The sequence below is a fragment of the Electrona antarctica genome, assembly GCF_951216825.1.
Source record: "Electrona antarctica genome assembly, chromosome: 8".
In the NCBI taxonomy this organism is placed as follows: Eukaryota; Metazoa; Chordata; class Actinopteri; order Myctophiformes; family Myctophidae; genus Electrona; species Electrona antarctica.
The window spans coordinates 41,726,859-41,753,332 of NC_136789.1; the positions used below are offsets into that span (position 1 = coordinate 41,726,859).

General features: G+C 41.4%; 1 protein-coding gene across 1 annotated transcript in view; it reads right to left on the reverse strand.

The window, feature by feature from the left end:
• The window catches only part of LOC306928779 (cell surface glycoprotein MUC18-like), a gene marked incomplete at its 5' end in the record, with an annotated part of 92,760 nt that overhangs the window by 12,556 nt on the left and 53,730 nt on the right, over positions 1–26,474 (reverse strand). Inside the window, one exon of the mRNA XM_079509052.1 lies at positions 26,260–26,295. Coding sequence (XP_079365178.1) covers positions 26,260–26,295 — 36 coding nt within the window. The remainder of the gene's footprint in view (positions 1–26,259; positions 26,296–26,474) is intronic.

A 26,474-nucleotide genomic window follows, 5' to 3' on the forward strand; every position in this document is an offset into this window, starting at 1 on the left:
CGTGTGACGTAGACATGATGTCACATGTAGGCCAAGTTGGTGTGTCGTAGATGACTGACGTCATAGACTGACCTGCTACTACTCTGACAACTGCTACAGTGGTTATTTTTGAGGGGCGCTAGCCCCTCCTATGTCCAGCTTTGAGGGTGTTTGTAAACACAATCATTGTCCCAAAACAAACATTAAATGCCATTGATAATAATAAATTAATGTACGAGTTCCAATCTGGCTTCAGAACGTCCCACTCCACTGACACATGCCTTCTCTATTTGAGCGACCACATCAAACATGAGGTGGATGCTGGCAAATACTGCAAAGGCTTTTGACACCGTGAACCACTCCATACTGGTTAACAAGCTAAAAGCAATTGGTTTCGATAGCACATCAGTGAGCTGGATGCAATCCTACCTGGAGGGGAGAGAACAGATGGTGGAGGTGAATGGAACACTGTCCCCCCCCCTCCCAGTGAGCTGTGGTGTTCCACAAGGGAGCATACTAGGGCCTTTACTGTTCCTAATATATGTTAACGACATGACTTCAGCTTGTGACTGCAACTTGTTCCTGTTCGCAGATGACTCGGCACTGCTAGTCTCGGACAGGAACAAACTGCAGGTTGAAAAGGCCCTCAGCTCGGAACTCGGTAGAATCTGCACCTGGCCCGCTGATAACAAACTATCTTTACACCTGGGAAAAACTGAATCCATTCTCTTTGGCTCTAATAGTAATCTCAGCAAGGCAAATGGCTTCTTGGTTAGAGTGGGTGACAATGTTATCACACGTAAAGATGACATTACCTACCTAGGTTCCATCCTGGAGGCTAATCTTTCCGGTGATAAAATGGCCACCAACGTAATCAAAAAGGTCAACCATAGAACAAGATTCCTTTACAGGATCTCCTCACTGGTCGACAAAAACACCTTGAAGACCTTAACAGGAGCCCTTGTACAGGGTTTCTTTGACTATGCATGCACCTCCTGGTACCACAGCACCTCAAAGGCCCTTAAAACCAGGCTCCAGACTTCCCAAAACAAACTGGTCAGGCTCCTACTTGACCTCGCCCCCCGAACCCACCTCACCCCTGCCCACTTCGACAGGCTGGAATGGCTTAGGGTCGACGACAGAGTACAGCATCTTGCAATGGGTCTGGTCCACAAGATTCGATACACCACCAAGATACCCATGTACCTGTCTAGATACTTCCTTAATGTTAACGAAGTCCACACCCACAACACCAGAGGGAGTGCAACGAACCATGTACAACCCAGATTCGGCACAAACAAGGGACTAAATTATTTTCGCTCCTATGCCACCAAAATGTGGAACGCCCTACCAACAGTCATTAAGACATGCAAATTGACTCCTTCAAAACCGCTCTCAAAGGGCACCTACGGACGTCTGCAATTCGAAACTGGCCCCTGTAAAATCGGAATGCCTCAAACACGGACGCAAGGGCAACACAAGAGACGGTCGCGGCCACACAGCCAACTCAAGGTATGGCCACTGAGCCGACTTGGGGACCCAACACAAGGACAACACAAGAGACGGTCACGGCCACACAGCCAACTCAAGGTACGGCCACTGAGCCGACTTGGGGACCCAACACAAGGACAACACAAGAGATGGTCACGGCCACACAGCCAACTCAAGGTACGGCCACGGAGCCGACTTGGGGACCCAACGCAGCTCCTCCAAGGAAAACAAATAAATGAACGGAGCTGAACGTGAATCCCCCCCACCGCCCACCCCTTTTTTTCCCTCACTCACATGTTTCTTTTCCCTTTTTACCTCCTTTATGATGAATTCCTGTTTTGTCCTTATATAGAAGTGTCTATTTGTACGTCTCTAAATGTTTTTGATGAATTGAACATTGTTGTCTATTATACATTTGAAAAGGTGTACCCAACCCAGGAAAAGGGACCCAAAGTCAACAGCTACTACGTCACTCACACGCTGCAACACACACTGCAACAACACACTAAGACGTCACAGACTTACCCTCCGCGTCGATCCACGGCTATCTCCTCATGTCGCGCCGCACGCCCACACTCAACACCACCCGCGTCAAAATTGTCATTGCACTGCCACTAAAGCCGGCTCCCGTCCAGACTCACAAACAATATCAATATCAATAATAAACACAAGAGGGTTCCGGTGACGTCATGACCGAGGCAGACGTGTGAAAGACTAGCTCCGCTGAACCTATTTACAAAATAGCCTTAAAACTAATCAAAACCTAACAAATGAGTTCGAAAATATACTGAAATGGTCGTCAAAGAATGGTGAAAGGCAAGACTACGAAAGATTCTAGCAAAGGAAGCACAGAAGGGTCCGAATTAAGACCAAACACAAGGCAGCTACGGCTAACACAGCTGAAGCTAACCGGTGAATCATCGCAAGCCATGGCTGGTGGAGGGAACGTGGAGTCGGAGATGCTAACAGAGCTACGGAAGCTCCGAGCGGAAAACAGTGACTTTTATAGAGACACAAAGACCTCGTTGAGCAGACTGGAGGCATCCATGACTGAAATAAAACAACGGATGGACACGCTGGACCAGAGAGTCACTACGGCAGAGCAAAGAGTGAGTGAAACAGAAGACAGAAGCGTGCTACATGACAGAGCATTAGCTTACTTGCTCAAAAAGGAGGCCAGTCTGGCTGCTAAGTGTGATCAAATGGAAAATATGTCACGACGCAACAACATTCGTTTGTTTGGAATTAAAGAAGGGGCAGAAAAGAATGATATGCCTGGCTTTATACAAGGATTCATGTGTGAAAATTTGCATTTGGAAGAAGAACTGTCTGTAAGGGTGGTGAGAGTGCACAGGGCCACTGTGCCCAAACCGAAAGAGCCGACAGCACCACCAAGATCCATAATCGTTCGCTTCCTGGACTATGGGGTAAAACAGACAGTCTTGGAGCAAGCGTGGTCACAGGGAAACATCCAGTATGAGGGAAGAAGAGTGGCGTTTGACCATGACTATTCACATAATTTACAAAGAAAGAGAAAAGCGGTGTGGGAAGTGATTAAAAAGCTGAAAGAAAAGAAAATCAAAGCCCGCACCATCTATCCGGCCCAAATAAAGATCTTCTTGGACACCGGAGAGAAGGTCTTCCCATCTCTACTGGATGCTAGAGAGACACTGAAGCAGATTGGAATCAGCGTGGATGCTGAGGAACAAGACGTGTTCGACAGGGAGCTGACACAGGACGGGTGGAAGACGCAAGGAGGGAAAAGAAGGAGCCGTCAGCTGAACCTGGAGGACATCAGAGCCATAAAAAGAGGCAGTCAATTAAATCCCGATGACACCAGACCCACCATTCAAGAGGACGACCAAGAATAGCAACAGACAGAGTATCTCATCCAGGGACGTCGAGGACAGCGAGTTATCTAGATATTCTGAATCACATCTATGAACGTCCAGGAGGTCAGTATCATCTGAAGGGATGTAGTGATAAATTGAATCATTTGTTAGTATAATAAGGACTTAAGGTAAAAAATATATAAGGCAATGGTTATTATTTGAAATGAAGGGGAATGCTTTGGGTGAGGGTGCGAGGGGGGTGGCAGATGGAAATATGTAAAAACGGAAGTCAGTCTAAGGATTTGTTAATTTGTATTATTTTGATTTATGTGAATTTTGTGAAATAATATATGATCCTGCCAGGGAGGCTAATACATTTATGCTAATCTTTTGAGTGTGTACATATGAGGGTTTGGCTTACCAGGGGGGGGGGGGGGGGGGGGGGGGGGGTAAAGAAGGGACAGCAAATATAGACATAATTTTTTAGTTCAGTGTTGGATTGTCTCTTCTAGGGGAGGGGCGGCAGGCTAAATACTGAGGTTTTTTTTGTTTGTTTTTTGTTTGGTTAATAACAATCTCTCAAGTGTATGTTGGGTAACAAGCATATTTTGGGGACAGAGAGACAAGGGAATATCCTCAAATATTGTTTTATTTTATTATCAAGGGGGATGCCTGCCGAGGGGGGGGGGGGGGGGGGGCAAAGTATTCCTTTTTTCTTAATTTCAGATAGGTTTTAGTGCGAGTAGGGGGGGGAACCTATGCATGCTCTAAGTTTAAGAGATATGCGAATCAAGCAATGGGATGAGGGCGACATCAGGTGGAGGCCCGTTGCAACTGCACTCTGTGCAAACCAAGAGAGTTTCTCTCTACCCAGGATGCTCATAGGGGGTTTTATGTGTGTTTTTGTTTTGGGGATGAAGCATTCTATGGGGAATTTGGATTGTTGTTTTTACTTTACTTTCTCATTTTTCTTGACATACTTTTGGGACTCAGTGTTTATACAGCTTAAATTCATTGTTTGTGTTTGTAAGGCAGACTTGGGCTTGTGTGGTGAGGAGGGGAGGCATGTTAAAATGAAAAGCAAAAAATATGGCAGATTTAAATTTTATTAGCTATAATATAAAGGGACTTAACAACCCTATAAAAAGGAAAAAGATACTTAGTCAATTGAAGAAATTGCAGTGCTCTGTGGCTTTGATTCAGGAAACTCATTTGTCTGAGATTGAACACTCAAAACTTAAAAGAGAGTGGGTAGATCAAGTGTACGGGGCATCGTGTGCGGGTGGAAAGAAGAGAGGGGTGGCTATTTTATTCAGTAAATCTGTATATTACAGCAATGAGCAAACCTTCCAAGATAAAGAGGGCAGGTATGTAATGGTGGTTGGGACGCTAGGAGGCATAAAGGTCACAATTTTGAATGTGTACGCCCCGAACGAGGATTGTCCTGTTTAGTAAAAAAATTGCTGCATTATTGCAGACAACGGAGAGGGGTTCATAATCATGGGAGGAGATCAGAACTGTACTTTGAGTAATAAGTGGGATAAACTACCGTCATCAACGAAACCTTTATCCAAAAAGGCAATGGCTTTAACAAACATGATGAGGGAGTTGGGCTTGGTGGATGCATGGCGACATCTTCACCCGAATGAAAGAGATTTTTCATTTATGTCCCAAGTATATGGGAGTTATTCTAGGTTGGATTACTTTTGTGTGTCAAAGAAGGATCTTTTTCGTATTAGGGAATGCACAATGGGACAGATCACTATTTCAGACCATGCCCCAGTTTCTATGAAAGTTGGCTTTGAGTTAGTCAACCACTTAAAGTACTGGAGGCTTAATGCCTCATTACTATCAGATGCTAGTATTAAGGAGGAAATAATGGGTGCCATTTCTGAGTACTTTGCTATAAATGATGATGGGAGTGTTTCACCCTCAGTAGTCTGGAATGCGGGTAAGGCCACAATCAGAGGGAAGATTATTTCTATAGGAGCGAGAATAAAAAAGCGAAGGCTTGCAAAACAACAAGAATTGGAAAACAAAATAAAAATCCTAGAAAAAGAACACAAACAATTTGGGAATGGGAAAACACTGGAAGAATTAAAAGAAATTAGACAACAATTGGATGAGTTGTTAACGTATAAGGCAGAGGGGGCACTTAGGTACACTAACAGAAAATATTATGAAATGGGAAATAGGGCGAGCAGGTTGTTGGCCTTTCAACTCCGGAAGGCCCAATCTGGTCGTGCTGTGGCCAAAATCAGACACCCCGAAACCAACCTTGTTGAAACGCAGCCTAAGCAGATCTCGGATGCCTTTGCCAAATTTTACGAACAATTATACAAGGGTCAAGAACAAGAATTTAAAAGAGAAAAGATTATTGAATTCTTGAGACCTCTCAGAGGGGGAAGCATCCAAATTAATAAAGCGCATCACTGAGGAGGAAATAAGAGAAACCATTTCCAACTTGAAAAATAACAAATCTCCAGGTGCAGATGGTTTTTCAGGGGAATATTACAAGGTTTTTGTAAATGAACTTTCTCCTAGGTTATGCAAATTATATAATTGTGTATTATCATCAGGAGACCCCCCAAAGTCGTGGTCAGAAGCCATCATCACGGTACTACATAAAGAAGGAAAAGACCCCATACAGTGTTCTAGTTACCGCCCAATCAGTCTTTTGTGCGTGGATTATAAGATATTAACCTCTATATTGGCGAATAGAATTCAAAAGTACATTAAACAATTAATAAATCCTCAGCAAACGGGGTTCATCTGGACTAGACAAGGGACAAACAATATTAGGAGGGCATTAAACATACAGTCACTAGCAGCAAGAGATAAAGACCCATCGATGCTCCTTAGCCTCGATGGGATCAAGGCTTTCGATAGATTAGATTGGCTCTTTTTAGAAGAGACTTTAAAAGAAATGGGTTTTAGAGAAGAATTTGTTTCTTGGATTAATCTGCTATATAATAATTCCAAATCAAGAATTAGAGTTAATGGTCACTGTTCAGAATTTTTCAAGGTTGAGAGGGGCGTAAAACAGGGAGATTCATTATCCCCTGTTCTCTACGCAATTAGCATAGAATGTTTGGCTGAAGCTATACGTCGAAATACTCAGATCCAAGGCATTCCAGACGATGGTGGGTTCGTCCACAAGGTGGCGCTATTCGCTGACGATGTTTTGCTCTTCATAAGAAATCCACTGCTCTCTATCCCCCCACTCATGCAGTGCCTGCAAAGTTATGGATCCGTTTCAGGTTATAAAATTAACGAAAGCAAATCGGAGGCAATGATGATTTCTGGGTCCTGGCCTACACAACTAAACAAAGATGTATCATATCGTTGGTCTAAACAGGGGTTTAGGTACTTGGGGATTATAATCACACCAAATCCCACACAATTATTTGATGCAAACTATACAAAATTAATTAGAGCCATTAAAAATGATCTGGGGAGATGGGATGTTCTTCCCCTTTCTTTATTGGGTAGAGTTGAAACGGTGAAAATGAATGTATTGCCTAGACTTCTGTTCTTGTTTCAGTCCTTGCCTGTCAGAGTACCCATCTCCACCTTTAAGGCACTTGATCGAATGATTTCTAAATTTATTTGGCAAAATAAAAAGCCCAGGATAAGGCTCAAAACACTTCTTTTGCCAAAAATTAGGGGAGGCCTAGGCCTTCCCAATTTAAAGCATTACTATTGGGCGGCTCAGCTGACTGCAATTGTCGCATGGATAGGTAATGATGAAGAGACATGTTGGAACCGAATAGAACAGAGCACAATTAAAGGGGTGTCTCTGTCAACATTACCCTTCCTTGATAAAAAAACTATTGATAAAAACAAAATTAAAATAGGAAATGAATGGATAAAGCATACATTAAAGGTGTGGGAAGCAGTTAGGAAAACACTGTGGGGACCAGGGTCAGTTTCAAGGGCAATGCCAATAGTGGGTAACATTGATTTCTCTCCATCCATAAGTGATACTGGATTCAGTCGTTGGGCTGATAAGGGTCTTAAAACCATAAATCAGTTATTTGAGGGAACAACTTTTAAATCCTTTGCTCAACTCCAGACGAAATTTAAACTCCCTTCAAGTGATTTATTTAGATATTTCCAAATAAGGCATTATATCATGGATCATAGAGAGAGAGAGCTGGTTAGGAAAACCCCAAACGAAATTGAGGTGTATTTCATTGGTATTGCAGAAAAAAAATTCCCAACTAAAAAACACGTTTCTAATTTATATAAAGCGCTGGATGATGTTTCTCAAAATACATGGTACATTAAGGATAAATGGGAATTGGAATTAAATATAATAATTGAAGACAAAACATGGGAGGACATGTGTTGTCACAAGGGAATAAATAGCCAGTTGTGGAAGGAATTTGATTGGAAACTCAAAACTAGATATTTCAATACTCCTCTGGTCATTTCTTCATACGTGAAAACACCATCCATAGAATTATGTTGGAGAAATTGTGGGGGAGTTGGAGACCATACACACATTTTTTGGGATTGTCCAATAATTTCAGGGTTCTGGAAAAATGTTAAAAAGGAAATTGAAAAGTGTTTGGGGTTGAATATTCCTTCTGGACCAGAGTTATTTCTGCTGGGAATTATACCCGAGGAGTTGCGTGGATGGAGTTACATATTAAGGATACTTTTACTGATTGCTAAGAAAATGATAACAGTGAATTGGAGGGAGGTAAAACCACCTACTATAACCCAATGGAAACAGAGGGAAACAGAGACTGAAGCAGGTTTATATAATGGAGGAAATGACGCAAGGTTACAATTAAAAATGGAAAGTTTCATACTTAAATGGACTTCTGTAATATTGTACTTGGGTGTTTCGGTGTATGTGTAGAGGTCTAAGAGTGCTGAGTAGGGGTTGTTGAGTCTATAAAAATGCTTCGAATGTTGGATATCTGCTGTATATTGTATTGTATTGTGAGTCATGTCTCCTGCTGTTCCCTGCCTTGTCCTGTACTGTCTGAAGAATGCTGTATTTTTTAAGTTTGTCAAGCTGTTTTTCTGTTTTTCTTTGATTTCTTTTATTGTCTCTGTTTTTGTTATGTATTTTTGTTTTCTTGTATTCACATTTATGTTTGATTTCTGTTTCATTGTTCGTGTTTCATTTTTTGAAATAAAAACAAAGTTAAAAAAAAAATAATAATAAACACAAACACGCCACAAGCACCGTCACCCCCGCACGCACACACTCACACACGGGCCACGGAACACTGTTGCCAGGTCTATGCAAACAATCCCAGAAAACAACACGCTCCTCACACACACTACAACACGCTTAAAACTCGCGAACCTGGCAACACTGCATCCTTTTTTCCCATTGGCTACTGTTGCTAATTTGTTGCCACGTCTATGAAAACAAGCACAGAAAAAATGCCATTCAACACGTTACTTACACACACTACCACTCGCTTACAATACGCGGACCTGGCAACACTACATTCCCTCTCCCATTTGCTCAAAGCCCACCACGTGACCCACGAGAGTTTTTATGATACCTTTCTTACTTCCGATTGCACCACCGGACGTTACACACTACACACACACACACATTACAATATGAACAAGACGAACGCTTGCCAGCCACACACACAGCCACACACACACACACACACACACACACACACACACACACACACACACACACACACACACACACACACACACACACAGTGTACAGCCTGCCGCAAACCAAAAGTAGTAGAAGAAGAACAACAACACACCGCACACACTGATTCTAACTTGGATGGAGAGCGCCGCGATTACATACACAGTTAAAATAATGCAAACACGACAACAACGGGACGAACCGAGGCGCATATATGGATAAGAACAACAACACACACACGCTCGCGCGCCAACAACGCGCTGCAACACAAAACAGCTGCGTACAACGCACGTGGGTGTGTGTGTGCGTGCGCTGTGGGGGAATTTTGGATCGCCTCGCGATGCAGCTGAAATGGCACGCACACACACACACACGCCACAAAACGCTAATAATAATAATACAAAATAAGAACACAACACTAATAACTATAATATCAACAGTACAGAGTACAGTACAGTACATCAGAATATTAATCCATGTAATAATAATAATAATAATAATAATAAATAAGAACACAACACTAATAACAACTATAATATCAACAGTACAGAGTACAGTACAGTACATCAGAATATTAATCCATGTAATAATAATAATAATAAAAAATAAGAACACAACACTAATAACAACTATAATATCAACAGTACAGTACAGTACAGTACAGTACAGTACAGTACAGTACAGTACAGTACAGTACAGTACAGTACAGTACAGTACAGTACATCAGAATATTAATCCATGTAATAATAATAATAATAATACAAAATAAGAACACAACACTGTCCTGCGCCTTGCCATGCTCGCTTTCATACGCAAATACACAAAAACAAACAAGGCCACTCAGCCAGCTTGGCAACTTTGCGCTTTCCAAGCAAATGCATAAATGAAAACATCATGGCTTGCCATTGCCTTCTTCCCATTTGCGTATCGCATGGCGCTAGGATGAGCGGGCCGAAGGCCCGCAAAATTCTAGTTGGAAACAAGTGTAATGCTTAATTGGGTCGTCCACTCACAGTTAACAGCCTTTGTATTGAGTTTGTGCTTGAAATGTACTGTAATTCTGCAAACTGTTAATACATTTTTCAATCAATCAATCAAAAGTGTTTGTGTAAACACAAACATTGCGTAACACGAACATTGATGATGAAGGTGAGGACGCAACTTCTGATTGGCCGGAATGAGATGAGGTATGATGATGTACGATGATAAGAGCGCCCCTCACTTCACACAGGTGTGATTTTTATAAAACATTTCGAGTAATTGCAGGACTAATGAGAACCATGAAACTGATAATTCACTGATACAAAAAAAGAAAAGAAATACAAAAGATTTCTAATCAGCCAATCAGGGGACTTGTAGACAAGGTCATCAATGTTGTAGCTGGAGACCCTAAAGAGAAATGTGACGTCTCCCCCGGGACCCAAGCTAGTGAAAATAGACCATCTACAAGCTCACAACACGTGCTGTGAGCTTGTAGATCTGATATTTTCAGATCCACCCCCCCTCTAATTCATGTTTATTTTAGGCTATGTTTTTAAGAAATTAGACTTTTTTTTTTACTTCGGAAAAAGGGAATTTTCTTTAAAAATATTTTTACATAATTAAATACAAAATGTAGTCGCATTCACCTCCCTTTTGGCACGAAGGAGGATTCTGCTCATGTGGAAATCCCCTTCCCCTCCACCTATATCAAGCTTTAAGATGTTTTTCTTAAAGCTTGAAAAAGTTAAATTCACAATTGGAGGCTCAATCGAGAAATTCCATGCTAGATGGCAACCCTTCATATCTCACTTCAAGAACTTGGAAACACTCCCGAGCGATCAGTTGTAATTTAATTTAACTAATCAGCATCAATTTCAATGTCCCAAGGAAGTATATGCAGTAGGCTATATTATACAAATGTATAACTAAAGGACAAAGCAGTCCTGAAAGGACTTGGTCCTTTTTTGGAATTGCAATTTATTTTCTTCCGCCAAAAATAGCAGTTCTGGCTGAACCGTGCAGTCGGTTTTCGCGAAATTTGGAGATATGGTAGAGGGCCATGCCAAACGGTGAGGATGCGAAGCCCACAACCATTGGCCAAAGGGTGGCGCTATATTGAAAATGCAAACTTTGATCATGCATAGCTCATGAACCATTTGACCGTCGGCAATGAAACCTTGACACACATATGCGTCTCCTCATGCCGAACAAGTTCCGTGCTGTTACTTTTGACCTCTAGATCACCCGCCATTTTGAATTATATGAAAATCAATTAAAATGCATCTCCTCCCAGGATCTTTGATCAAAATGCACGAAAACATCTACACGTGAACTTTGGGAAAGTATAGTACGTTTTTTTAAGTGAAAAATGAAGGTTTTATGAGCCAATGAAAATTGCCGTTTTGTGAAATTCTGTCTTTACTTTGTTCTGTTGTAGTGCCTGTGGCTTTGCTGACCTATGCTGGTCTAAAGTGCCTCACCTGTCAATCACCTGAGAGTTCTAGCTGCCACACCCTTAGTCAGCTGTTCTTGATTAGTTGCAGGCTATATAAGTGGACCTGTGGCCAGCAGCTCATTGTCTCCCACACACCCAACAGGTGTGTTCCCTTTTTGTTGCTGTTATTACTTAACCCTTAGAAGAGCAAAGACGCCAATTGGCGTTAAGTAATTAAATTCCGGACGAGAGCAATGACGCCAATTGGCGTCTTTCTCGTTTTTTATTAATATGTTTAGATTAATATGCTCCGGAGCGCTGTTTATATTCCTGACCTTTATTTCGAACTCCATTACCCAGAATTCCTGTGTCACGTGACACACGTGTATGCTTTCCTATTGGAAACTGACGCCCAGCCCCCAGTAAACAGGGGGGTTGGTTGACTCCTCCGAGGTGGGCACTGGAGGAAGAGTTTTTCAGCCAGGTTTGCAGTCGCCGCAAAAAAATCAATCTGAAAAATGATCCATCCGTGTCCAGTGGCATTCTCCAGTCCCAGACCGTTGGCCGGGCTGCAACATCCACCCTCGCGGATTACACGTGTGCAATGTTTTTTCTTCTCCCCACCGGAGTTACCACCCAGGCTGATGCCTTCGCTAAAAGGTAATTTTATTGTATTCGAAAATGCCCTAATATGACATATGACATGTCTAGTAAGACGATCCCTATATTTGGCCCGAGCCGACCTAGTGCTGATATCAGATAGATGTGGTAGAACCATATATGGATAGATCTAACTGGTTTAGTCATCGTGACAGGCATAGTCGGAGAATATATAACAAGGGTCGGTACTATAGGTGATCGACGTAGCTAACAAAAACATCTTATCAAATTAATGTATTGTGCTGTGTCTTTGTGGGCCGAATCGTGGCATGATCGCTACAATTAGATGCTTGTATAATTAGTATCACGATAAAATAATATGGCGACGTTAGAATGACACACCAATGAGTGATCGCGGGTAATGTAGCTGCCCAGCGTATATCCAGCACCATCGCGTCACCACATTCCACTGGCTGTTGGCTAGTAGTAGTTGCTAACAAACACTGCACAAATGGTACTGGCTATTGGCCGGGCCACAAGCCCGGGCAATAGCCAGTACCAATGTGGCTGGATGATTGCGACGCAATGGTGCTGGATATACCCTGGGCAGCTAGCTACATCTGAACACTACACAGTGTAAATGCAGGCTCTTTTAAATGGCCCAACACAAAAACTATACATTTTATCAACTCAGTTAATTTTTAAGTTAAGTTTCAGATGGGCTGGTCGTAAGTATTATTTTGGGTGTCCATCAGTCCCTGTTTTGCAATGCAGGATTTTAAATTCTTAATGTGTAATATCCTTGTAAACTTTTGATCTGACTTTGTGTCCTTTTATGTTAGCCCTTGGTTGAGCCACATTTAAAGGGCTGTAACAATGCTAGAAACTGATTTGTTTAGTGGGAAAGGTGTATAAAGAACACAAATGTGGTAATCTGGTTCTCCAAATTGGAGAAAGAGACTGCTTTCCATGAACTGAACTGGGACTTTTCAAGTCAACAACTTAAAGTGGGCCCCATTTGTTTGTTTTTCATGAATGTTCAAAGCTGTTTATTTTCTCTGAAGTTTAATAATAATTTTTCAGTTAACCTTTAATCCCTGTTTCAGACTCATTTCATTGGTTTTCACTCATTGAGCTCCTCATCCGAATCTGGTATATTTTCTGGTTTATACGCAGTCAATTCATAAATCTTTATACCCACCTTATCATTAGTTATCCTTACGCAACTTGCTACAAAAACACTGAATGATTTTGCTTGTTAGCTCGGTTAGAGCTCTTGCCTTTGCAACACAAAGTCATGGGTTCAAATCTGGGCACCGCCAACTCTGTGTATGAGTCTTCAAGAACCCTTACCTGCCTCCCACTATAAAAAACCGACCCTGTCACAATTCCATGGTCTTTTGCTCAAGTTTAGTCTTCCATGTTTCTTGTGCATATTATTCTTATTGCCTTCCTGCGTGGTCCTGCCTTATCGCTGCTTGCAGCGATTAATTTCTAGTTTTTATTATTATTATATATATATATATATATATATATATATATATATATATTTTTTTTTTTACAAATTCTAGTCGTATCCCCTGTAAACGCTCCTCAGAAATGATAAACATTTGCATCACTTTTGTCTTTCCTGATTGAAAAGGGATTAACTACTTAAGCCCAATTGTGAAAATAGAGGATCTTCAAGCTCACAACTGATAGATAATTTTGGAGTTTGGTGGATGGAATTGTCAATTTCCCTTTGGCCCAGACCGTGTTCATATTTTGTCATCTTGCCCTTTTGTCATCAGTACTCTTAGCCTACTGCCTGTTTACTCTGGGTTGTTCTCCTTATCCTATTTATGTCATGTCACCATCCACGTGCCTAATCATCTCAGCCCTATATTATCCTTTATATTATTTTATCATTTATATTATGGATTGCCTGACGCCAAGTTCAGATTCACTGTCTGTCCCCAGTCAAAAGTTGGCTTGCATACTGAGAGGTCTGTTTTGATGTGACACTGCATGTATTTGACCTTGATGCCTAGTGAGAAAAGAGATAAGCTGCTCAGGGGGAGTCAGGGAGTATTTCTCTCTGTCGAAAGTTTACAGCTAACAGGGAAAGAAATGTTATCTTCAGGTTGCCATAGCAACGCCAGCCTCAGTGCTTTCCCGGTTTATGCAGGCCCTCAATGACGGAACCAAGGAAGCTGTCCCGATATCAGTCTCATCATCCATGTGCTGGTCCAATGAGCGCTTGACAACCAGTGCCAGCGTGGAATAGCGGAAACTAACTGTGTATTCAGCCAATCAATGTGTATCAACAATTGACGTATTCTACAGTATTAATGCCTGTGAAATGAATTGTTCGAGAGAGACTACCCTGTGCCTTTTGGTGGTACAGGGGAGAGTTATTTGGCTGTATGTGAGTATCATTCTGTCTCTCAGATCTGGAAAATGAATTAACTAAACCACAATGTTCTGACTCGACAATCATTCTTCTGGTGGACTCATCTTTTTAATTGAGTACTTAAGGTATTTTTCTAAAAGAGTATTTCCTGCTTAAAGTAATCCTGTTAAAGCTAATTGTGAACTTGGTCATCTAAAAGGTTTGGAAACCATTTTTACCATTGTGGTGCTGAGTATTTAGGTGTACTCTTTGAGTACTTTCTCAAAAGTATTTTTATAGTTATAGCTCTGTGTAGCTCAGTAATTCAGTATTATACAGTCCTTTATATCTTTGGTGAATCATTAATTGTCCCTTCTGCATTTTATATGCAACTAATTGGCCTTCCCTTATCTGTTATCTTGACAATTTATGTATCAAATTGGTCTTCGAGCCTTATAATTGGTTTTATCTTAATTATAAAGCCATCAACAACGCATTGCAACGTGACACGTGAACCTTCCCAAAATAGGAATACCAGGTTTTAAACAGCCGTGGAAATGTTGATCTCCCCTTCTCCTTCCAATGTACTACTTTGACTGTCTTTCCAGGCAGAGAGAGCAAGAGAGAAAGCGAGAGAGAGATCCCCTTCCGTGATGATGAAAGACACATGCAATAGGTCATGTGGATAATCTGACTCTGGTGATTAATTATTAAGGATGCAAGATAGTTGTAGGCACCTGAGGTAATGTTAGCCTACCAGCTTGCGTTACACAAATGTATCAAAAGTAGCAGATCCACCAGAACGTGGCGCGATGCGATGCATTTTGAGTTTGTCGATCTGCTACTTGAGTCCAGAAAAGTTACTGCTTTGGACATATGAGGTTCCCACCCGACAGAGACTATATTGAACAGCCCTTAATACTTGCACTGCCGTGCACTGCAGGCTCACTGATTAAGTGCTGCTGTGGATTCCAAGCCTGTGACAAAGTTCTGGCAGTTGTGGAAAACGTTGTGCCACAATCATGTAGTGTGACAGGTGATATAATTGCATCGCAGTGAGAAACATGGCAGAGAATGCCCACATGCTGGCACAGCATTGAAGGGGAAGTACTTTGAACTAAGAAAGAGCAAGGTGCACTGAAGAATGAAGGTACAGTGGAATAAGGGGATATCAGAATAATAATTAATTTCATAATGTCTATAATGTGGTGTTAAAAATGTTAACATGTGGCAGTTTGAGAATATTACTCGTATTGGTCAGTTCTGAGCTCATCATTTTAAAAGTATCTTTTCCTTTGATTTCAGAATATTACAGCTGCTCCAGATAGCCCTCTGATAAAAAGTTTACATTTTTTACAATGCCCTTAGGCACATTAGCTGTATGCTACATGGGTGGATTGATATGCCTCAATTATTCCAATACTACAGAAGCACTAGTCTGACAGCCAAACGAAAAGAGATCTCCGCCTACTGATTAGTCTCTGGGGAAATCTAAATTGAATGTAGGGACTAGAATAGTGGCGAGAACGGCTGCCTCGCATGGCTCATTCCCCCCTAAATGCATTCAACTGTGCTGCCACCAAAATGTGGAATGACCTACCAAAAGACATAAAGCTTTGCGACTCCATACCCTAACTCAAAACTAACCTAAAATAATTGTGAACATATAACTCCTTGAACATCTCGATAGTAGAATCCTCTGCCCCCCCTCCTTTCTCTGTATATACTGTACCGTATGATTCTACTGAGCTTTATTCCAATATGTTTTGTACTGTATTTGTATTGTATTGTATTACTGATTAATTTAGTGCATCGTTTTTGTTTAGCATAACCTTTGACTGTACTGTCTGTAATAATCATGATAAGGTATTCAATCAACCACAAACCTACACCTACTGCGTTGAAACACACAACAACAAACCAGTCCAGGACAACCCTTTAGTCTTTACATTGGTTCTACAATGCAGTTGTTTTTTTTAATTCTCAAATGTTTTAGCCCATTCACTGAATTTAGATGTCATTGTGAAGGACACAATTGCATTTAAACTACTGTATATTATCGATTAATAAAATCAATGGTAAAATTTGGAATGCCGTACAATTTAATTGGGGGTACAACATTAGATACTAAAGAATGACATTGGAAAACAATTCACAATCTGTAAAGAATAGAATGATCAATTATAATTTAGTACACAGAACATATTTCACTCCTGTTAGTTTGCATAGGATGGGTGTATCTGATTCTGACGTGTATGTTGGCATTGTAAACAGGAGCAAGGTATGTTTTATCACATGGTAAGGGCTCGCCTCGTACTAAAGTTAAAATCTTCTGGGAAAATGTTACACAATCTCTGAGTGAGATCATTGGCTACACGGTTGGTTGTGATCCTGTAATGTGTCTGTTGAATTGAATTATACGGTGGAAGGAATTTGGTCTAAACATAAACCGATAATAGCACGACTGATTGTGATTGCAACAAACTGTAAGGATGCAGATCATGGGGGGGGCTTTTTTCTGCCTTTATTTATAGTTAGAGTTATACTACAGTATAGTTTATAGTGGAGAGGGGGAGAGAGATGGGGAGAGACGTGCAGCAAAGGCTGTCAGGAACAGGACTTGAACCTGTGGTGTGCTGTCAGGCTACTGCCCAGACCGCAAGGCCAGCGGTCCTAGCCTGGAAACCAGACGAATATGCCACAGGAAAAAGAAAATCCCTGTGGAGATTGGTCTGGCACTCCTCAGTTTGAATCACATTTCTCTCACCCCAGAGTTGTGGGTGACCAATCAGAGCCCACTATTCAAAGTGAGACTTTTTTGCTGTGATGTTGGAATCTGTTAGTAACACGTATATTTATTCTACGTCCGAGCATAGACATGGTAACGCCCCGTCTGCCTCTGATTGGCCGAGCATAGACATGGTAACGCCCCGTCTGCCTCTGATTGGCCTACCGACACTGAGCATAGACATGGTAACGCCCCGTCTGCCTCTGATTGGCCTACCGACACTGAGCATAGACATGGTAACGCCCCGTCTGCCTCTGATTGGCCTACCGACACTGAGCATAGACATGGTAACGCCCCGTCTGCCTCTGATTGGCCTACCGACACTGCCGGCCTTACCAGACCTTCCTCCGATGTGGATTATTAGTCTGCCGCGAGGTTACTCCGTGGTGGGAAATAAATAATACAAGTACGATATAATACATGTGTACAAAACTTGAAACATTATTGTACTGCAAAAAAAGTCTCTTTTCCCTTGATCTTTATCTTTTTTAGTATACTGTAATAGTATTAGTTTACTATAATTACATTATACACAATAATCAACACTAACACTTTAATTTAGAACACACCCAAATCAAATCATACATCTCAAATCTCAATCAATCATTCAATCAAAGCAAACGGCTTTGATTTGCCTCTTCTACAAAAATAAATGTTACAAGTTACTGTTGTGTGTGCCAAGCTGTCATTCTCTTGTAGCCTACTTGTATTATTTATTTCCCACCACGGAGTAACCTCGCGTCTCGGATGACAGTCTGGTGAGACCATTAGGGCAAGGGTTAGTCAATCAGAGGCAGGCGGGGTGTTACCATGTCTATGCTCGGACGTAGAATAGATATAGGCGTTTGTAACCACCCCTTGAAAATAAATCTTCCACACCGAAGTTCCAGACTAATATCTAGATATTAGTCTGGCCATGCCAGGCTACAGCGGTCCAGGCCTTTTATTTATTTTAACTTTAAATTTAAAGGTGTAAACATTGTCATTTTAGTTTAGTTAGATTTAGGCTTTAATTTTGTGTACTGAAAAGAAAACCTAATAAAGTACAAAAAGAAAAAAATACGTATGATGGCATTTGTATCATTGGCCGCCTAGGCAGAGATCTCATTCAGAGAGATTCATGTACGTATATAATAATAATAATAATAATAATGTACCTTTATTGAAAGGATAAACCTGTTGAGATGTGTCATCTCATTTTTGTCGGGGTACAAAGAGTACAATAAACAGAGCAATACAACAAATACAGTCATACATAGACTAAAATAGAAAACCAAAGCTCTCCTGTAACTGGCCGATCCTACCCCACATAATCACCCCCAAAATGACAAACTAGAGCTGAGCAACAAACAGAATACATCATTGTCAATTTGACTTGACATGTTGCCTACACCCGCTTTCTGCATCCTTTGATCCATATTGTGTTGATTGATGTATGCTGTACATGGACTCAATCCAGCTTTGAACATTTACACCCCATATACATCATTGACCAGAGTTCTATACTAGGCCCTCCGCTCTTTTCTCTGTACCAAATCTTTGAAATCTCAGAAAATTGCGGGTGTGCTACATCTGCTATTTTTGTGAGCTTGTTGGTCTGCTATTCTCCCCATATGTTTGCTTCATAACAGGGATGATAGGGTTCACATTGTTAGAACAGCATTAAAAGCACTATAAAGACCGTGATACAGCATAGTTCACTGAAGCAAAGCAGAGTGGTCTCATCTTGGAATTTGAGTGGTTTGTCTGTTGATAGATCACGTGTCTCTAAACAGAGCCACGGCTACACTCAGACTGCGGTCTAACTCACATAATCTGTGGTCTTTTGTTAACAGAAACCAAAAAGGTTCGATGTCCAAAAGTTTATACACAGCAACATCCTCCGTCTTAATTTAACTCAGAGAGTGTAAGAATGGACCCACACTTTCTACACTATCAGGGTTATTTTAACATTCCTGATTTAGCTGTGCATGGAGTTTAATAGGATTTCAAGCCAACTTCACATTTTGATTTGACAAAACAAATAATAATTAGGACCAAGATGGACTGGCTGGGCAACAATCATTTTAAATGCTGGGTAGTGTGGGTGGGACAAAAAAAAAAAAAACTATACTTGTGTTATAATTTGCCATAAACAATACATGTTTTAGAAACGGATACTATCATATAATCAATATATATATTTTATTACATTTCTAGGTATCTGGTTTTGAATGCTAGAAATATATAATTTACGGTATATAAATTAGATCAATATTGAACCAAGTCTAAGGCCCTTTCCCAATTCCCCCCTTCTCCATGGCCCTTAGCCCTTCCCCTTGCTGATGCGCGTTCACGTGAGGAGGAAGGGTTTTCTCAATTCTCTTTGGAGCGAGGGTTAGGGCCGAGGGCGAGGGTTAGGATCCCCTTCAAACGAAGGGACTTCGCGACCAGACTTAAAACGGAGGGACATCACAGAGGGCGGAAGGCGGACGAGGTAAGACGCCTTTTCGTCCTTTATTATGGAAGAATATGATAATAACCAATATTATTTGAATGTGTTAACAATCTGCATCGCCAAAAATATCGCAATCTCTAGCAAAGGTTAATTAATTTGGCATCGGCGCTTTTTTATTTTTTATTTACCGCCGGTGCCCCGATGGAACAACTCGGATGCAAACTAGCTTAACTAGCAGGCATCAGTCCGACCCCCCAGACCACGATATGTCAACATTCTGCAGTGGAGCTCTTAAAAGCCGTGAAATAGCCTACTGTACCTACATAACGCTGTCGCTGCATAACGTTGGCTACTCGCTGCAGTGAAAGCTGGTATGGTTTTATCATGACCAATGTTATGCTAATCCCCACAAGTTGCAAAAGTTACATAACTAATTAGCAATGGTGTTGTTTTTTCCCCCAGGCAAACCAGCTATGGCAGTGTTTCCCAACCTTTTTGGTCCCAGGGCACACTTTTCATAGCCTAAAAATCTCAGGGCACACCTAGATATACGGTGTATAGGCCTATCTATATACATATACATACATATGTGTATGTATGTGTATATAATATATACAGTATATATATATATATATATATTCATCATTCAATATTTTGAACTAAAGTTCATGGTTCCAAAAAATGAACTATTTTAGTTATTTTTTGTTCTTTCTTTTTTGAATTATTATTATTATTATTATTACCACAGTACCACAGCCCATAGCCATATAGAACCTCAGACTTTATTGAATAAAAAAAACTTTGGGGGATTTAATAATACAAAATTAATTCCTTTAAAAAAATACATTTTGGAGAAAAAAAAGATCATATACAATGTGAAATGCCACCTAATTCTTAATCCTTTTCCTTGTCTTTATTATGGGCCAACTTGTGAAAGCTGCATGCTTTTATTGTGAAGGGTCTCAGTTCTCACAGCCTGCATATTTCCACGTGCTGAAAATAGCTGATCGACAAGCTCACAACGCGGTGCGTCCGCAACGCGTTGTGAGCTTGTAAATCAGCCATTTTCAGCATGGAACACGTGTACGACGAAGAATAAATCAGGAATCACTGCGCTTCTGTGGAGGGAGGGAGATATATTGTGTTGGCCGAACGAGGCGATCATGTATGGACACTTGGACAGTTGTTGGACAGCTATTTTTCAGCTATATGTTTATCACAACAACGTCACGTTTACTTTACCTCCTCAGTGTTTGGGTCGGGACATGTAGGACTGTATGTGTCTGCTGTCTATGTGCATATGCGCGAAATGTAGCGTCTTCTGGATGCATCTCTTTTGCATTAACATTTCAATGGCCGAGGGTCGTTAGAGTCTATTGTTCCGTCGTTATCGCACGTCTAATGGTTAGACGTGTGACAACAACAACGACGCAACAATAGGAAGCCTGCAGCCCAGTAGCTATAATATTGCTTTCGGGGGAGGGTTAGTGTTATTTTCGGTCAAATCAGGCGGAACACCTGGACACATCAAACGGCACAGTAAAGTGCCGCGGCACACAGGTTGGGAAACACTGAGCTATGGAACAGACTGCAAGCTGCTGTACAGCCTGTACATTGTATGGAGATGAATCACGATGACATTTCCATTGTCCTAAATGTTGTTGAATTTGAAACATTGTCATTCATATAATCATATGTAGCATACCACGACTTGTCATAGGACATGATAGAACATTCTATACTGTAAATTGTTTTTCCTTTTTCTAACCCTGTATATGATATAACTGTACCCATTCTATACAAACTGTTAATACAATATCAATTAATCAGGTACAACTGTTGAGCAGGTGTCAGAATGAGCTATATCTAGCTGAATTACATTCTGGTGGGCTACCAAGATGAGACAAAATTACAATATATTTATTTCATCATAACCACAGCAATGTTTACGTTCCATCACTTCTCCCAAAATAGCCGATCTACAGCTTATGGAAAGTGGTTTCCAAAGTGGGTTATGGGGACCCCCAGGGGTCCTTGGGAGAGTTCCAGGGGGTCCCCAGCTAAATTATAGTTTGTAACCAAATGGACCCATAAGGGTCCATTTATACACTCCGAGTTAATTAACATTGGGGGTCCATGGACTAGAGTTCTCATCGGGCCTGAAAATTAAGGCCCGGCCCTACCCTACCCTAACTGGCCCAGCCCGAGGCCCGGCCCGACCCTAACAATTACCATAATGTCAGGCCCGAAAACCCGAAAAAGCCCGAGTGAAAAAAAAGAAAAAAAGGAAAAAGAAAAATGCCACTATATGGCAGCGGCGCCGTGGATTATTGAGACGACCGTGTCAGAGAACGCACTAATAGTCTAGTCGCCGAAATAAAGGATTTATGTAACTCACGTTAATTGGCTGATAATTTTCCATTTCCAACATTCTAATGGTTTCCAGCAATTTCCAGGTGAGTAAACATCTTCTGAATCAAAGTAGCAGCGATCCTCTGAAGTGACGCAGTTAATTATGTCCAATAGGCTACTGTAGTGCAACTTTTTCATCATAGTTTACATTAATCATTGCCTCTCAAACCCACATACCACGCGTAATGTGCGTTGCCTAACCAAAAGAACAGACATACAAACCATCAACATGCCGCTCGTCGCTCGATGGCCTGTCGAGTCTGTCGACAGCTTGCAGATCTTTTATTTTGGGCAGTGGGCACACAACAAGGCGCGCTGCGCTACGATGGGGAAATTAAATGGCTGTACCTATAGCGTGCTGCGATACGATTTGTAAACCAAATAGCTGTAGCCTACAGTGTGACTGTAACATTGCTTGGTCATCATGTAACTATATTACGTGTATGCAGGCGATTTCATAGTTATATGGAGCATTTACCGTGGTGACGTTGATTAGGTAGCCTAATTTAGCTTATTCACCCAGCTGGGTTCAACGAGACAGCAGTGTCTCGTTAAGCCCCGACGTTTCCAAAACGAGCTATTGCGGATGAATCGATGGTCTTATAAAACATTTAAGCATATGGCAAGTTAACTTAAGTTATATAGTTGATGCTGAGCAGTAAGCAGCTCATTTGGTTGGCAAACCAGAGGCCAGCCAGCGGTAGCAAGTTCAACAACCACCGTTCTATTCTGTCACTTTGGTGCGCTGCTGCTGATCATCGCCTCCTCCTTCAGTATAGTATAATAGCCTAAACTGTAAAAGTTAATCGCCAACATTCACCAGCTCAGCCCTCTTCATATTAAATAAATACATTATACAAACAGAATTGTTATTTTTGTTATAATAAAATTATTTAAAAAAAATCACGGAAAATCACAGAGCCCGAGGCTCGGCCCGGCCCGACTAATTATCGTGCATTTTGGGCCCGGCCCTGCCCGAAAATGTCGGGCCGGGTCGGGCCGGGCCGGGTTCGGGCAGAGATTGAGAACTCTACCATGGACTAATGCATGTCACACTGGCGGTCCGTGACACTGCTAGATTCGTAAAAATCTATGGGGTCCCTGGCATATCTCTTCAAATGGGGGTCTGCGGGCTAATTATTGTCAATTTGGGGGTCCTTGACATGAAAAAGTTTGGGGACCACTGGCCTGTAGTGAGCTTGCAGATTTTCTGAGAACAGGTTGTATATCAATATATCAATATCTACAAGGGACGTTCAATATTTAGGGACGTTCCAATTCCTAGGGTGATGATTTATCCCCCTACCCCTTGACACTCATTATGTAGGGGCAAGGGGAAGGGGCAAGGGATGAGGGGTAGGGTTAAAAAAGGAATTGGGAAAGGGCCTAAGTCTAAATCTAGCAGCTTCCTCCACTCACAATCTCATTACTGTCAAACTCTATTCTGCTAACTGTAGGGTCACCATTTTAAAAGCGTTAATTTTAAGTAATTTCCATATGATGGGGAATATATATATACATTGCGTGTACAGGGTTTGATGAGGTCAGATCAACATATGGAATGTCAGAAACGGTCAGCTCCATACAGTATATGGAGATCTAAGGGTGGTAGAGGGGACATTCTCTTGAGGGTACAGGGTTTGATGAGGGTTCAGGTAGGGCCGGGCCTTCATTTTCGGGCCTGTTGAAAACTGTTTTTGCCGGCTGCCGGGCGCGGCTGCACTAATAACTTTGAGGTCAGGCCCGTCTAGAGTTTGAAATTTGAATGGACAGGTATCAAGAGACATAATAAGTCAAAAGGGAGACAATAATATAATAATAATAATATTATTATTTGTTTAAGTATACTAGACTAGATGTCCCTTATCTGTTGCCCCAAGTATAATCTCCCCCACCAACCACTCATATGCTCCCTAAATATAGGCTTCTTGTTTTTTTTATCAACTCAGCACTGCTCATGGTCTTCTTCTATATTCAGCACTTTCACTACTATTTTCCATTCTTTACCTCAACTCATGTTTTCTGTGTTTTTGTGTCCCTCTTCCAAACTATGTTATATGTGTGGATAGTGCTGATGATGTGTAGTCCTGCTGCCTATGAGATCCAATGGCTACTGTACAGTGAGGCCTCTATGTTCTCCATAAAGAAAGGACCAGTGGTTTAGTTTTTCTGGGATTATTCACTTATTCCTCTATAAATGTCGAGCAGCTCCTCCAACATATGGCACGCCTCCAAACCTCAGCCCACACATACAGCCAAGCTGCCTCTGAAGTCAAGTAATTCATTCTTTGTTTTGATTTGACTTCCTAAGAAGCCACCATCAGTGTTCTGTGCATACAAAACAACTCACAAAACTCAAAATTGCAATTCTACAGTCGTATTCCTCCATGCTGGAGACGTCAGTCGTGAATTTAAGAAGCTTAGAGGATATTTATGAACCTATGAGCCTATCATAAATCAGTTTTGTTTTTTTCAATGAAGTACCCCTTTTTTCAACCCTCAACTCTGGATCACAGCCATAGTCATTTGGGGGAAAACAACCCACTAGAATTTTCCTGTTAACAATACTCATCATTTTGACAATAACAATACTGTTTTGTGTTTCACGTCTCACATTCGACAGCAATTATGAAGTGCATAATTATGCAGCCAACATATTCCCTACAGACTGGTGAGGGTTTTAATGGTACGTGGGGACTGCTTTGTAAAGGAACGTGAGTAATACAGTCTCACTGCTGTGCCCCACTCACAGGCAACCACTCCACAGTGCAAATTGCTCCGTTATGTGAAAAATCCACAGTAAAAGGCAAACAGTGTGTTTTTTTTTACGGGATGGTAGCACAGAGTCAACAAAACAACGAACAATTTTCAATGTAATGATTCAACCCTTTTGGCTCGGTGTTGGCATTATCAGACGTTTCTTGAGGCAAACAAATAATATTTATCAGTGAAGAACATTTGGCGCTCTGCCAGCAGCTTTTTTAGATATCATGCGTAGTGTTGTCTTGCTCAGTTGGTGCTGCTGTTTTGATTCTGACTTTCCTTTTCCGATCACACAGAATATTTAATCTAGCCAGAGGCTACCCAGAAGCCCGAGCGCCATCTAAGACAGAGATAAATCCTGTGCTTGTGTTGCGCTGCTTGGATGAAAATCATGAAATATTGAGGCTGCGTCTGTGTCTTCCACTGTCACTGATGCACAGCACGGTGCAATGTTCACAGTTGTCTCTGTCCATCCCGTGTTTCATCATTGCGCACAATGTTCTGTTTGTTTCCCGTAAAAGAGATTTTTACACTGTAGTCCTACAACAAGTCAAATTCCTAGTACAAGTAATTGTTTCTGGCAATAAAAGTATTTCTGATTCTATTGCAATCCATCTTACATGGTAGTGACTTTGCAGTTTATTACCATTCTTACCATTTTCCACTATGCAGAGTGCAGACACATACTATATCTGGGGAACGGACGGCCCCAGCTGCCCCGCCGCATTGGTGTTTTTTGTTTGTTTTTTTAGATTTGTTTTTGGCTTTTATGCCTTTATTGATAGTATCAAGTGAAGATGGACAGGAAAGAGGGAGAGAGAGAAGGGGAGAGACATGCAGCAAAGGATGTCATGAACAGGACTCGAACACGCAACGCGCTGTCAGGCCAAAGCCCATGTGGCATGAGCCTGGACCACTTGGCCAGCGGGCGCCCCCGCATTGGTGGTTAATGTCCACCAATGCAACATATTCCCTCACTCTGTGAGGGAATATGTATGAGGGAACATAATAGACCTGGTATCGTTTAAGGCCAACATATCTATGATCACAGCAACTCTCTGGTCAACCAACGACAAAAAAATAATAATTTAATTGCTCAATCTCGTGTCCATCCCTGCCTTATTTGATCAAATCCACTGTCTCTTAAATAATGTCTGCAATTGCCAAATCTGTGTTCTGTGTCCCACGACAAATTTTGTATTTTGTATATTTTATCTTGTTTTGTACTGCGCATTGGAGCCCTTGAAAAAAGTATGTTGCATGTTTGTATGTTGTAATGTTCTATTGTCATGTGGGCCAGGTCGTTATTGCAAATGAGAACGGGTTCTCAATTAACTGATGAGGCTAAATAAAAGCTAAATTAAAAAAAAGAATGAAAGAAAGAAAATGAAAATTGTAGCAGATTATATAAAGTGGGACCAGAAGCCGAGATCAGAAAAATGAGCAATGAAATGGATTGGAAATGGCTGGTAGCGCAGAGACAGAGGACGAAGGACGCACAGAGCAGCATTCTAGGACAATGATCTTACCAGGCGAGTAGGGAGCTGCAGAGGTGACCATTGGAACTGTGAACAAGCACAACAACACGTAGGATGAGGACCGCTTTCCATGTCTATCAGGTTTACCACAAACATGGACAAATGTTTCCCATATTCCATGACCAGACCTCCCACACTTCTTTAGCGGTGATTCACATTCCCACATGCCATTATAAAAGCTCTCTGTAATACGGTGAGGGTAGTTT